This window comes from Dreissena polymorpha, chromosome 16 (assembly GCF_020536995.1).
Source record: "Dreissena polymorpha isolate Duluth1 chromosome 16, UMN_Dpol_1.0, whole genome shotgun sequence".
Classification (NCBI taxonomy): domain Eukaryota; kingdom Metazoa; phylum Mollusca; class Bivalvia; order Myida; family Dreissenidae; genus Dreissena; species Dreissena polymorpha.
In genome coordinates, this window is record NC_068370.1 from 11866692 (window position 1) to 11878865 (window position 12174).

Below are 12174 nucleotides of genomic sequence, written 5' to 3' on the forward strand. Positions count from 1 at the left end.
CGGACTTACAGTCAGTTCAAATGCTATATGCCACCCTACCGGAGGCATAAAAATCGACATGTATTTGCAATTCCATAAGTAAGGAAACAAAAGACAAAAGAATCCTGCAGGGGAGGAAGAGACTTTAATTCGAGTCTGTGGTAAAAAAGCTGGTGGGTTATATAAATGATTTCAAACAGATCATTCAGGAATCCATCATTGTTGCCCTATTGCATATGATTGTCAATCTAATTCTACTGCTCTAATGACAGCAATTGAGGGGTATGGTGGTGGGTTGGAAGGGTCATCTTAAGGTTTGGGATGAGCCTTTCTCGTTGTAGGAGCAATTAGTTCTTTTGGCCACACCCCTACGCCGAATTCAATCATTTGTTTTACAGGAGCTTTTAAAATCCAAAATTAATCAAGCATGAGAGAAAAGTAAGAACACAATCTAATAAAATTTGTCAAAATTTCAACAAAATATTGCAAAATCAGTTCATCCACTTTTTAAATCCAAGGATTAACCCAAGGTTTAAATTTATAAACACTTAATACATCTGGGCCATGATATTGGATGTATAACCATGCCAACCAACAATATTCGAGCTGATACTTGTGACAGTGGGAAGGAATTAATTTAAACCTGCATGATAAATGTTAGGTGGATATATTTTCTGTGGCCGAATAATGCAAGTAGCTGACGGTGTGTTTTGGTATGCACATGTTTTAAAAATGCAATTTTGTTTAAATCTAAGGGTACAACTGTGAACGGCCAGTTGTCTAAGGATGTCATTAAACACAAGCATAATTCGTGTATAACAAGCATTCCAAGCTAAACAAACCAGCTTTATCAAACATTATAGTAATATTTAATTAATAATAAAGGTACTGTAGGATGATCATTTGTACTTACTTTACTAACTGCAGGATCTGTAGATTGTCCCCCTTTTCTAGTGTTCACAGGGGCATTAGCAGGAGTTGTGTCCCTTGCCTGGTCAGTATCATTCTTCCCCTCCCTTTCCTCTGGGATAACCATGGTCTGGAATAAAATATCAGTAGCTCTGACTCAATCATGTTTGAAATGTCTAGCATTAACATTTTGTATGCATATCTTAATGTGTTAAACAGTGTTTTCCACATTCTACCTGGTGACGTAGTTCTTTATCTCACCAAGAAATTAATTATCTGAGCAAACCATTCAGACAAACGTTTATAGCAAGTTTGATGATTATTTGGCTACAAACTCTGCAGCGTTAACATTGTTTTTTGTTTTACTAATTCACTAATTATTTAGTCTTTGAGATATTAACCAGTAAGGGGTTGTCCAAGATGTCCTTATAGAAATTATCTGAGCATTTTAAAAGAAATCTGACAAAAAAGAATGATAATTATCGTATTCTTCAAATTAAAAAGATGATGACTCATTTTCACAACATTTATTGTTTCATTTACTTTTATATAAATGTTGCATTTAGTCACTCTCATTATTTAGTGTATTGGGCCTTTGAGGTGTTTATAAAGTCTTCAATAAAGCTAGATAAGAAAAACAACTCTGTCTCATGTTTGTTTTAAAAGAGTGCAAACAGTCTCATAATCTGCTGGGATATTATAGCCTATTCAGATAGTCATAACCCATGTGAAAACTGGAACAAATTACCTGAGCATTTAATTATCACAGTTTTCACATGGGTTATGACTATCTGAATACAAACACAGTATCCGGATATAACAAGAGCACCGACTAATGGGTGGCACACTCGGCTGCAGGTGCAGTTTTGAATAAATACAAGCAAATTCTTTGAATTGATATTATATGTTATATTTGACACTAAAAAAAGCATTTTTTCAAGATACAAAGGGCCATCTCCGTTATTAACAGATGGTGCACAGTGCCATTTGGCGTGCATCATCTTCTAATATATATATACTCGTAACAAGTTTCAATGAAATCTGCCAAAGCACTTCCAAGATATGGCTCCGGACACACAAAAAGCTTTTTTTCAAGATAAAAAGGGCCATAACTCAGTTATTAACGGATGGTGTACAATGCCATTTGGCGTGCATCATCCTGTTATCCATATATGTACTCATACCAAGTTTCAATGAAATCTCCAAAGCACTTCCAAGATATGGCTCCGGACGGACGGACGGATGGACGGACAATGCCAAAACAATATCCCTCCACCTATGGCGGGTGAAAAAAAAGCTTGTCAGAATTTTTTTTTTAAGAGGTCACAGTGACCTTGACCTTTGACCTAGTAACCCAAAAATGGGTGTGGCATGTAGAACTCATCAAGGTGCAGCTACATATTAAGTTTCAAAGCTGTAGATGGAAGCACTTTGATTTTGGAGGCAATGTTCAAAACCTTAACAAAATGTTAAGGTTTTAGCACGACGCGGACGTCGGACGACGAGCTGGCTATGACAATACCTTGGGTTTTCTCCGAAAATAGCCGAGCTAATAATATCCATCATTTGTTGAAAAACTTTGTATCTCCTGATACACAAATTTGACTGTTTTTTTGCCCCAAATATTACGCAATTGTTACCCCCTTTTCCCTGATCAGGTACTCGAAGGCCTCTTTCTCCTTGCGCAGGCTGGTCAGGTATCTCTGCTCCTCCACTGAGCCTACGTACATGAGGAAGTAGACACGCAGGGGTCTGTCAGGATGGGTGGCTCTGTAGACCTAACATAGACAGGGAAAACTGGTCTTAATGCATGTGCGTTCATTGATGTCCCAGATTAGCCTGTGCAGTTTGCACAGGCTTATCAGGGATGACACTTTCCATTGTTAAGGTGTTTTTTTTTAGTTTGATGAAGTCTCCTTAGTAAAAATCCAGTTTAGGCAAAAAGTGTCGTCTCTTATTAACTTGTGCGGACTGCACAGGCTAATCTAGGACAACACTTTACAAACATGTATTGAACACATGTATTAGTGTGTGGACAGGCCACCAAATCTGTACGAATTACTCTCTCTAACAGCATAACAATAGTTGATTTTTGCTCTATAACTTGAGCTTTGTCATAAACATGAAGAGTACACCCCAACCGTTGTGTCAGGTTAGTTGAAAATAAAAAAATCAGAAAAAAGGAAACTGCACATCTACAATTCCGGGTGATGACATATTTGAAGTTTCAGTGTAATTGCTCAGAAATGTAAAAAGTTTGCTTAATAACAAAAACATATCAGGGGGATAAATACAGAGACCAACCTCAGAACGCTACACAAACTACATATCTGAATCTAAAAGGAACACAACCTCACTCCAGGAAAACAGGGCTTAAAGCACCAGCAAAGTTGTTCCAGATTAGCCTGTGTAGTCTGCACAGACTAATCAGGGACTACACTTTCTGCCTGAGCTGAACTTTTTTTTAAAGAGATTTCCTAAAATGAAAAAATCCATAAAAGCTGTAAGTATCGTCCCAGATTAGACAATGAAGTCTGCACAGGCCTATCTGGGACAAAACGTTACACATATGCATTACACCCTGTTTCCGCAGAGGTGGGCTGACACAGACCTACCTCTAACTGCCTCACAAACTCCATATCTGGGTCGTAGAGGACCACGTAAGTTGGCTGCACCTCGCCCAGTGTGCGTACCAGACTGAACGGGTCCGAGCAGCCGTGCAGGGGGTGTATCACTGTGACAGGCTCCGGCAGCAGGGTGAAATAGGCCTCCTGGGAAGAGCATGGGGGCGTACCAGCAAGCTGAACAGTGTTGTAACAAGAAAACAGACATGTTTGTTTTGTTGGGTTTGTAGTTTTCACCAGTATTTCAGTTTTATCTCGGTAATTGATTTACTAACTTACACTAATGAGAAAGCAGGTTTACCACTAAGTTACGTGAGGACACTTAAACAAGAGAGTAACAACCTCCTTACTTGAATCAGATATAGGGGAAGAATGGCCTTATAAAGGATTTCATGATCAAATCACACATACAATGTGCCATGTTAACATTCATGATTTCAGATTTATATTTCTATGAAAATAATGTTTATTTATTGTGAAAGATATCTCCTTAATAACGTGTTTCCCCTCACACAATATGAAAGTTAAGCTTTAAACTTGATATTTTTTTTTTGACATATTAGTTCTTGTTAATTCGCTTTGTTAGATCATTTTTATGACTTGCTAAACAAGAATTATAATGATATTTATCCAACGTGGGACAACAATCTATGTATGTGTAACAGTTAAAAACTTGATAACATATCCTTACAATATCAGCTGACCCATCAGTCGCCTGGTTTGACCCCTCCATCTGGGTCAGTGTCTGTTGATCTGAGACCTTTTGTTGCTTAGCAATAAGCTTTTTCTGAATTTTAGAGTGAACAAAAAAGAAAATCAATAAAATATTGAATTGCAGAATTATGCACGGCTGATTAGGATCTATTGACATATGAAGTTTAAAATTAATAGCTTTGAAATTATGAAAAAAAACAAGCAAATTCGTTGAATTGATATCCCCCGCCAATATGCTTCTGGACACAAAAGTGTTATATTTAACACTCAAAAAATCATTTTTTCAAGACACAAAGGGCCATAACTCCGTTACTAACAGATAATGTAAAATGCCATTTGGCATGCATCATCCTCTGATCCATATATATACTCATACCAAGTTTCAATGAAAGCCGCCAAAGCACTTCCAAGATATGGCTCCGGACGAACGGAAAGACGGACGAACGGAAAGACGGACGGACGGAAAGACGGACGGACAGACAACGCCAAAACAATATCCCTCCGCCTATGGCAGGGGATAACAACATGAAAATTGTGTACAGATTGACAATTTCACAGTTGGACAGATAATGTGATTACTATAGGGCTGATGAAAAAACTTGCAAGGCCCTATTTAATGCTTCCTGAACGTACCTTGCTATATTCAATATATTCTCCCTTGCTGGCTATAGACTTATTATACAGCCTGCCCAGTAAACTGTCACTGCCATCACAAAGATACTGAAAACAAATGAAGTTTGAACAATTTTTATGAATGCTTTTTTTTTCAGACATAAAAATAAACAAGAGATGTGTTCGTCAGAAACACAATGCCCCCTATTGCGCCTCTTTGAAATATTTATTTTTTTACCTTTAACCTTGAAGGATGACCTTCACCTTGAACTTCCTACAATCAAAATGTGCAGCTTCATGAGAACGCCACTTTGAAATTATTATTTTTTTGACCTTTGACCTTGAAGGATGACCTTGACCTTGAACCTCCACCACTCAGAATGTGCAGCGTCATGAGAATGCCGCTTTAAAATTAAAATATTTTTTTTTGGACCTTTGACCTTGAAGGATGACCTTGACCTTGAAATTCCACCATTCACAATGTGCAGCTTCATGAGAACGCTGCTTTGAATTTTATTTTTTTTACATTTGACCTTGAAGGATGACCTTGACCTTGAACTTCCACCACTCAAAATGTGCAGCTTCATGAGAACGCCGCTTTGAATTTTTTTTTTTTTACCTTTGACCTTGAAGGATGACCTTGAACTTCCACCACTCACAATGTGCAGCTTCATGAGAATGCCGCTTTGAATTTATTGTTTTATTATTTTTTTTTACCTTTGACCTTGAAGGATGACCTTGATCTTGAACTTCCACCACTCACAACATGCAACTTCATGAGAATGCAGCTTTGAATTTTTTTTTATTTTTTTTTACCTTTGACCTTGAAGGATGACCTTGACCTTGAACTTCCACCACTCATAATGTGCAGCTTCATGAGAACGCCCCTTTTTTTTTTTTACCATTGACCTAGAAGGATGACCTTGACCTTTCACCACTCAAAATGTGCAGCTTCATGAGATACACATGCATGCCAAATATCAAGTTGCTATCTTCAATAGTGATAAAGTTATGGCCAATGTTAAAGTTTTTGGACGGACGGACAGGCGCCATATATTAGACATTTGACCTTGAAGGATGACCTTGACCTTCACCTTTCACCACTCAAAATGTGCAGCTCCGTGAGATGCACATGCACGACAATTATCAAGTTGCTATCTTCAATATTAAGAAAGTTATGGCCAATGTTAAAGTTTTCTGACGGACAAACGCCATATATTTGACATTTGACCTTGAAGGATGACCTTGACCTTCACCTTTCACCACTCAAAATGTTCAGCTCCATGAGATTAGTTTTTGGATGGACGGACAGACGCCATATATTAGACATTTGACCTTAAAGGATGACCTTCACCTTTCACCACTCAAAATGTGCAGCTCCGTGAGATGCACATGCATGCCAAATATCAAGTTTCTATCTTCAATAATGCAAAAGTTATGGCCAACGTTAAAGTTTTTTCCAGACGGACAGACATACACACATACTGACATACACACATACTGACATACACACATACTGACATACTGACTGACGGACTGTTCAACTGCTATATGCCACCCTACCGGGACCATATTGAAATAATGCTATGATATAGATAATTCAAGTATGTTTGATGTCAGGTGCTGACCAATGCTCCGTACAAATGGGATTTTTTCCTTAAAATTAGTTTACACCCAATTATTATTTTTTTAATTAAATACCATTTAAAACCATGTCTATCATAATAAAGGGTACTATGAGAAAATGTCAAATAGATCTAATTAAACCAGGTAAGTGCTGATGAAGCCACACCACCAGAAAGTACTCCCCTTACTTCTCTGATCTGTGCACATGTGCGATCATCCTCTGCTGCAATAAGGACACGCCCAGGCCCCAGTTCGCGGTCAGCCTGCGCGTTGTGGGAGGCTATCTCCTCCATCACCTGCCCCAAGGCCGTCCACTTGGGACACACCTCCAACTGGGGTGTCTCTGTAAGTGACAGTGGTGAGGATGTATGGGAGAATTATAACAAGAACAGGAGTGACATTGTCATGGGTAACAAAGATATAACAGTTCATGGAAGACCCTGGCTGCCAGTCGCTATCATGTGTGTGAGAGAATACCTGTTAAGTACCAGTAACAATAAGGACTTTCATGGCTTTACAATGTGGGTGTCAGAATATTTGGTAAATAGCCATGACAATATTTTAAAAGTGTTTTCCAGATGTGTGAGCATTTTTTTTCTTAATATATTCACAGTTTTTCCCTTTTTATATATAATTACCTGGTTTTGATGTGTCCACTTCCGGTTTTGGCTTCTTGGTTTTTCTTTGGTCTCCATATAAACGTGACCTGGCACACTGAAAACAAAGACCACTGCTACAGGGTTTTATTAACATGGGAGAAATTCTTACAGGGATCACCGATTTACCAATTGACATTGAAAAATGAACAATATCCAACAAAATATTGTCAAATATACCCCTGACCTCGCATATTGTAATATGTAACAACTTGCGTTCATAATGCCATAGAATCTAGGTTGAAAGAGGGGCGTAAGAAGCTATTTTTATATTGGAAATATGAATTGCAAGATGAAAAACAGACACTCTTTCCAGATGATTTTTACTTCTAGTGTGAAATTTTTATCATAGTGACCATGGAAAGTACTTGACAATGGAACAAAACAACTTGACAGCTTGCCTGTGGTTAGAATTAATAACCTGTATAACATGCAAACATTACACTGACACCGACTCTCACACAGGCATTATTATATTACAATACTGTGACAATGAATAAACAAGCTTTAGTACTACAATAACGAAATGTGGCTAAAACAATATCTATGCTCATATACTGTATAACTCTCAGGTTATTATTGGAAAGCTATAACTTGACACAACAGCTCATACATACTACAAACAGGTTATCTGCAGCCTCCAAAAACAACCAGCCTGTGTTCTGTCCAAACTGCTTCTCACTGGTTCTGCATATACACAAGTTAATTTTATCGAATATGAAAACGGCTCATTGAATTACTTGTATGTAGAAAAGTTTACATAAAGGTATTTAAAAATTCATACTAGAAAAGAGTTTCGATTTATTTAACCTTACAAGTAACTTTGATATTCCACCAGGTAGTTTCATTCGCATCTTTTATGCATCTTTTATTCCAGTCATTACTTTGGCCGAAGCTTAAAAATGTTTGAACTACGGGAATGCATCCTATACTCAAGTGCAACTTATACCCATGGAAAAACAGTATGTAGAAAATAAATAAAACACATTTTGTTTTTCTATTCAGGTATTTGCAGATAAACATAACAAATTATCAATTTATATTACATGATGCACAAACCATATTGTGATGTACAGAAATCAGATCATAAACCAAAAAAATGCATTTCCAAAACATACTAGTAACTCTAAATGATAAGACCCACACAATTTTAACACACACAATGCCACATTCATATTGACACATAGATTCAACAATCTTTGCACTTTCTGTCACAACCCTGCTGACTTACTTCACAGAGTTGACCATGTTGTAGAAGGTGACACAGTCATACTGAGTGAGGTGCCTGGAAAATAAGACAGCTAAGTTACTCAATGACTGACAACCTTGTGGTGATAAAATGCTTTAATTTGAAAGATAATCGGCAAGCATGAAAAACAATATTGGGGTTCTGATGTGCGGGCACTGAACAATGGGGGCAGCAGCCACAACCCTAAAGAGGCTTATATTGACCAATTAACAATAATACTGCAAACTTATTTTCATTCTAAAATTATGTCAGGAATAGCAACTGAGTCATGAATTTTATGTATTCAGCTGATGATCATGTTGTTTTTTTTAATAACTTCTGTAACTATCCATTTTATGTCTTAATGGCAAGGATCTAAGCAATATACCTGAGTATGAGCCTGAGTGTTTTGATATCAGACACGAGCTGTCTTGACTTGGCTCCAAGCTGGTGCCACACAGGGTCCAGTTGCAGCCGAATGATCTGCTCAAAGGATTTTGAGATTGCGTTTTCAACTGTGATTTCCTCTGTGTCAATCTACAAGAAAAGCAGTGGAAAGTCAAATGTTGCAATAAATTAATATGTTTGTAAACAAAAAGTATGGTACAAGAATCTGAAATAAACAAGAGATTGCCAAGCAATATGGTCCCCTACCGGGGAAACTCCACCATTGTCAGATTTTTAAAATATATTTGTTGCCATAGCAACCATAATTATTGACGTAGGAACAAAATGAAATGCCGTGCATAATCTCCATATTGCCATCTATCCATGTTTTAAGTTTCATGAAAAAATATGAAGAACTTTTAAAGTTATTGCAGGATCCAGAAAAGTGTGACTGACAGACTGACAGACAGACGGACAGAGCGCAAACCATAAGTACAATCCGGTTTCACAGGTAGAGGACAATAACTGTTTAAACTTATGAAGGATTTCTGATTTCAAAAGTAACCAACAGTAACAGTCACAACCAATTGGATGCACTTACGGCAGTGGTGTATCTCTTGAGCTCCTTCACGCAGGCGTTGATGAGGTCCAGTAGTGCAGCCTGGCAGGCCACCATGCTGTCTGTGAGAGGTACGTGGATCTCAACTACATCAATCTGAATGGGTGAAACTAAATGCTGTGAGAGGTACGTGGATCTCAACTACATCGATCTGTATGGGTGAGACTAAATGCTGTGAGAGGTACGTGGATCTCAACTACATCGATCTGAATGGGTGAAACACAATCTTAGGGAAATGTAAGGGAAACCTATGAGCATAATTATGAGAAAACTGGGCTTAATGCATGTGCCTTAAGTGTTGTACAACGTTAGCCTGTGCATTCAGCCCAGGCTAATCAGGGATTTCGCTGTTATGGTATTTTAAGTTTAAAGGTAGTCTCTTATGAGAAAAAAACTAGTCTAGGCAGAAAGTGTCATCCCTGATTAGCCTGTGGGGACTGCACACATTAATCTGGGACAACACTTTACTCACATGCATTATGCCCATTCTTCCCAGAATGAGTCTCATATACACTGGACGTTAAATAGCAGAGTGATACTTCCTGCTTTTTTTGGCTTCTCCCTTCCCTCAATGTCCTGCCCCTAAAGGTTGGTCAATAGGCTCAAAGCACAACACTTCTCAGATAGCATGCTTCCTGTGCTGAGAGGGTATATCAACACCACAGGGGAATTGAGAGGGGGGGGGGAACTATGTAATACCATTCCAACCCCACTCCAGCAAACCTTTGTGCTTTACCACATCTATCTGAACAACAAATGCAAAGAAAAAGAGAAATCCTATTAAGATTTCAATTAATTTATAAATTACTTAACCAATGACATACTAGCTAATCAGCAAGGTTTCACAAAATATAATGAGTACCATAACTTGATTGTTTAAAATGTATTCACCCTTGAGAATTATTGCAAATATGCAAGCAGTTGTTACCTTGTGTTTATCCATTGCTTCTTGAACATTGGCTTGAAATCGAGGCCACAGGAACAGTCGACGCACGTACAGACTCTTCATTGTTCGCTCCACATGATTGAAACCAGTCATGAATCCTGTGGCATTGTGGGAAAATGATTTTATGAAACCAGTCTGAAAAACACAAAAGTAAAAAAATTTGGATCAGATAAATGTAAGAAACAATTTTTAAACACGGTTTCTAGCTTCTGAAATGTATAATTTATTAAAATACAAGGGACAAAATTGTCACAAAACCAGGTTTTCAATGTGAAAAAAAATCTGATAAAGGGAGACAACTTAAACTAAACTGATTGAATAATTAACCCCCTTTGTTTCAAAATAAATCTATTTTTAGTTGTGGCGACCTTGTCCTTTGAAGTATTGACGTAACTCTTTCTTGCGACACACCGTCCCATGATGGTGAACAAATGTGCCAAATGATTTTAAAATCTCACAATGAATGACATAGTTATGGCCCGGACAAGCTCATTTATGGCCATTTTTTATCTTTGAACTCAAAGCGTGACCTTGACCTTGGAGATATTGACGTAATTCTTACTCGGGACACACCCTCTAATGATGGTGAACAAATGTGCCAAATGATTTTAAAATCTGACAATGAACCACAAAGTTATGGCGCGGACAAGCTTGTTCAGCCCGCCCGCCGACATTTGCCAATCTAATAACCAGTTTTTTTCTTCGGAAAACCTGGTTAAAAAACTATTTAATATACAAATTATGATAAATTTTGTTTATATGAGTTTGTATATTTAATTCCAATTTAATGTTAATTGCAAGAATCAGAAACATTTAACACAACATACAACCAAGATTTAGCTGTATCAAAACAGTTGAGAACTAGAGCTTTGTCACAGACGTGACGAATACCCCCACTGGCCGCATTGACACATAATATTTTGCATGTTGTCTTCACAAAAAACAGCGAACACAATGCTCAATTTTTAAAACGCACTAAGTGACTCCTTGACCTAGTTTTTGACCCAGAAAGGCCCATGTTCTAACTTCGCCTTGAGATCATCTCCATAAAACTTCTGACAAATTTTGGTGAAGATCGGATGTAAATTACTTGAATTAGAGAGCGGACACCATGCTATATGTTAAAAAACGCACTAAGTGACCCCGTGACCTAGTTTTAGGCCCGGAATGGCCCATGTTCAAACTTGTCCTAGAGATCATTTAGATAAAACTTGTGATCAAGTTTGGTGAGGATTGGATGAAAACTACTTGAATTAGAGAGCGGACAACATGGTGAGGTTTAAAACGCATTAAGATACCCAGTGACCTAGTTTTTGACCCGGCATGACCCATATTCAAACTTGACCTAGACATCATCTAGATAAAACTTCTGACCAAGTTTGGTAAAGATTGGATGAAAACTACTTGAATTAAAGAGCGGACAACATTGTGATGTTTAATACGCACTGAGTGACCCCGTGACCTTGTTTTTGACCCAGCATGACCCATATTCAAACTTGCCCTAGACATTATCAAGATACAACTTCTGACCAATTTTGGTGAAGATTGGATAAAAACTACTTAATTAGAGAGCAGACAACATGGTGAGGTTTAAAACACACTAAGTGACCCCGTGACCTAGTTTTTGACCTGGCATGGCCCATGTTCGAACTTGACCTACACATCATCTGGTTTCAACTTCTGACCAAGTGTGGTGAAGATCTGATTTAATTTACTTGAAATAGAGAGCGGACACCATGCTCAATGTGTAAAACGTACTAAGTGACCCTGTGACCTAGTTTTTGATCAGGCATGGCCCATGTTCGAACTTGGCCTTCAGATCATCTAGATAAAACTTCTGACCAAGTTTGGTGAAGATTGGATGAAAACTACTT

General features: G+C 37.9%; 1 protein-coding gene across 3 annotated transcripts in view; it reads right to left on the reverse strand.

Annotated features, from left to right (window-relative positions):
- LOC127862128 (DNA repair endonuclease XPF-like) overlaps nt 1-12174 on the reverse strand; it is a 36924-nt gene that overhangs the window by 10613 nt on the left and 14137 nt on the right. For all 3 annotated transcript variants that reach the window (XM_052401116.1, XM_052401117.1, XM_052401119.1), the window contains 12 exons: nt 10283-10435; nt 9337-9450; nt 8737-8885; nt 8352-8405; nt 7738-7807; nt 7103-7178; nt 6653-6807; nt 4860-4946; nt 4204-4299; nt 3504-3689; nt 2529-2666; nt 893-1018 (listed from right to left, as the gene is read on the reverse strand). In XM_052401116.1, coding sequence (XP_052257076.1) covers nt 893-1018; nt 2529-2666; nt 3504-3689; nt 4204-4299; nt 4860-4946; nt 6653-6807; nt 7103-7178; nt 7738-7807; nt 8352-8405; nt 8737-8885; nt 9337-9450; nt 10283-10435 — 1404 coding nt within the window. The remainder of the gene's footprint in view (nt 1-892; nt 1019-2528; nt 2667-3503; nt 3690-4203; nt 4300-4859; nt 4947-6652; nt 6808-7102; nt 7179-7737; nt 7808-8351; nt 8406-8736; nt 8886-9336; nt 9451-10282; nt 10436-12174) is intronic.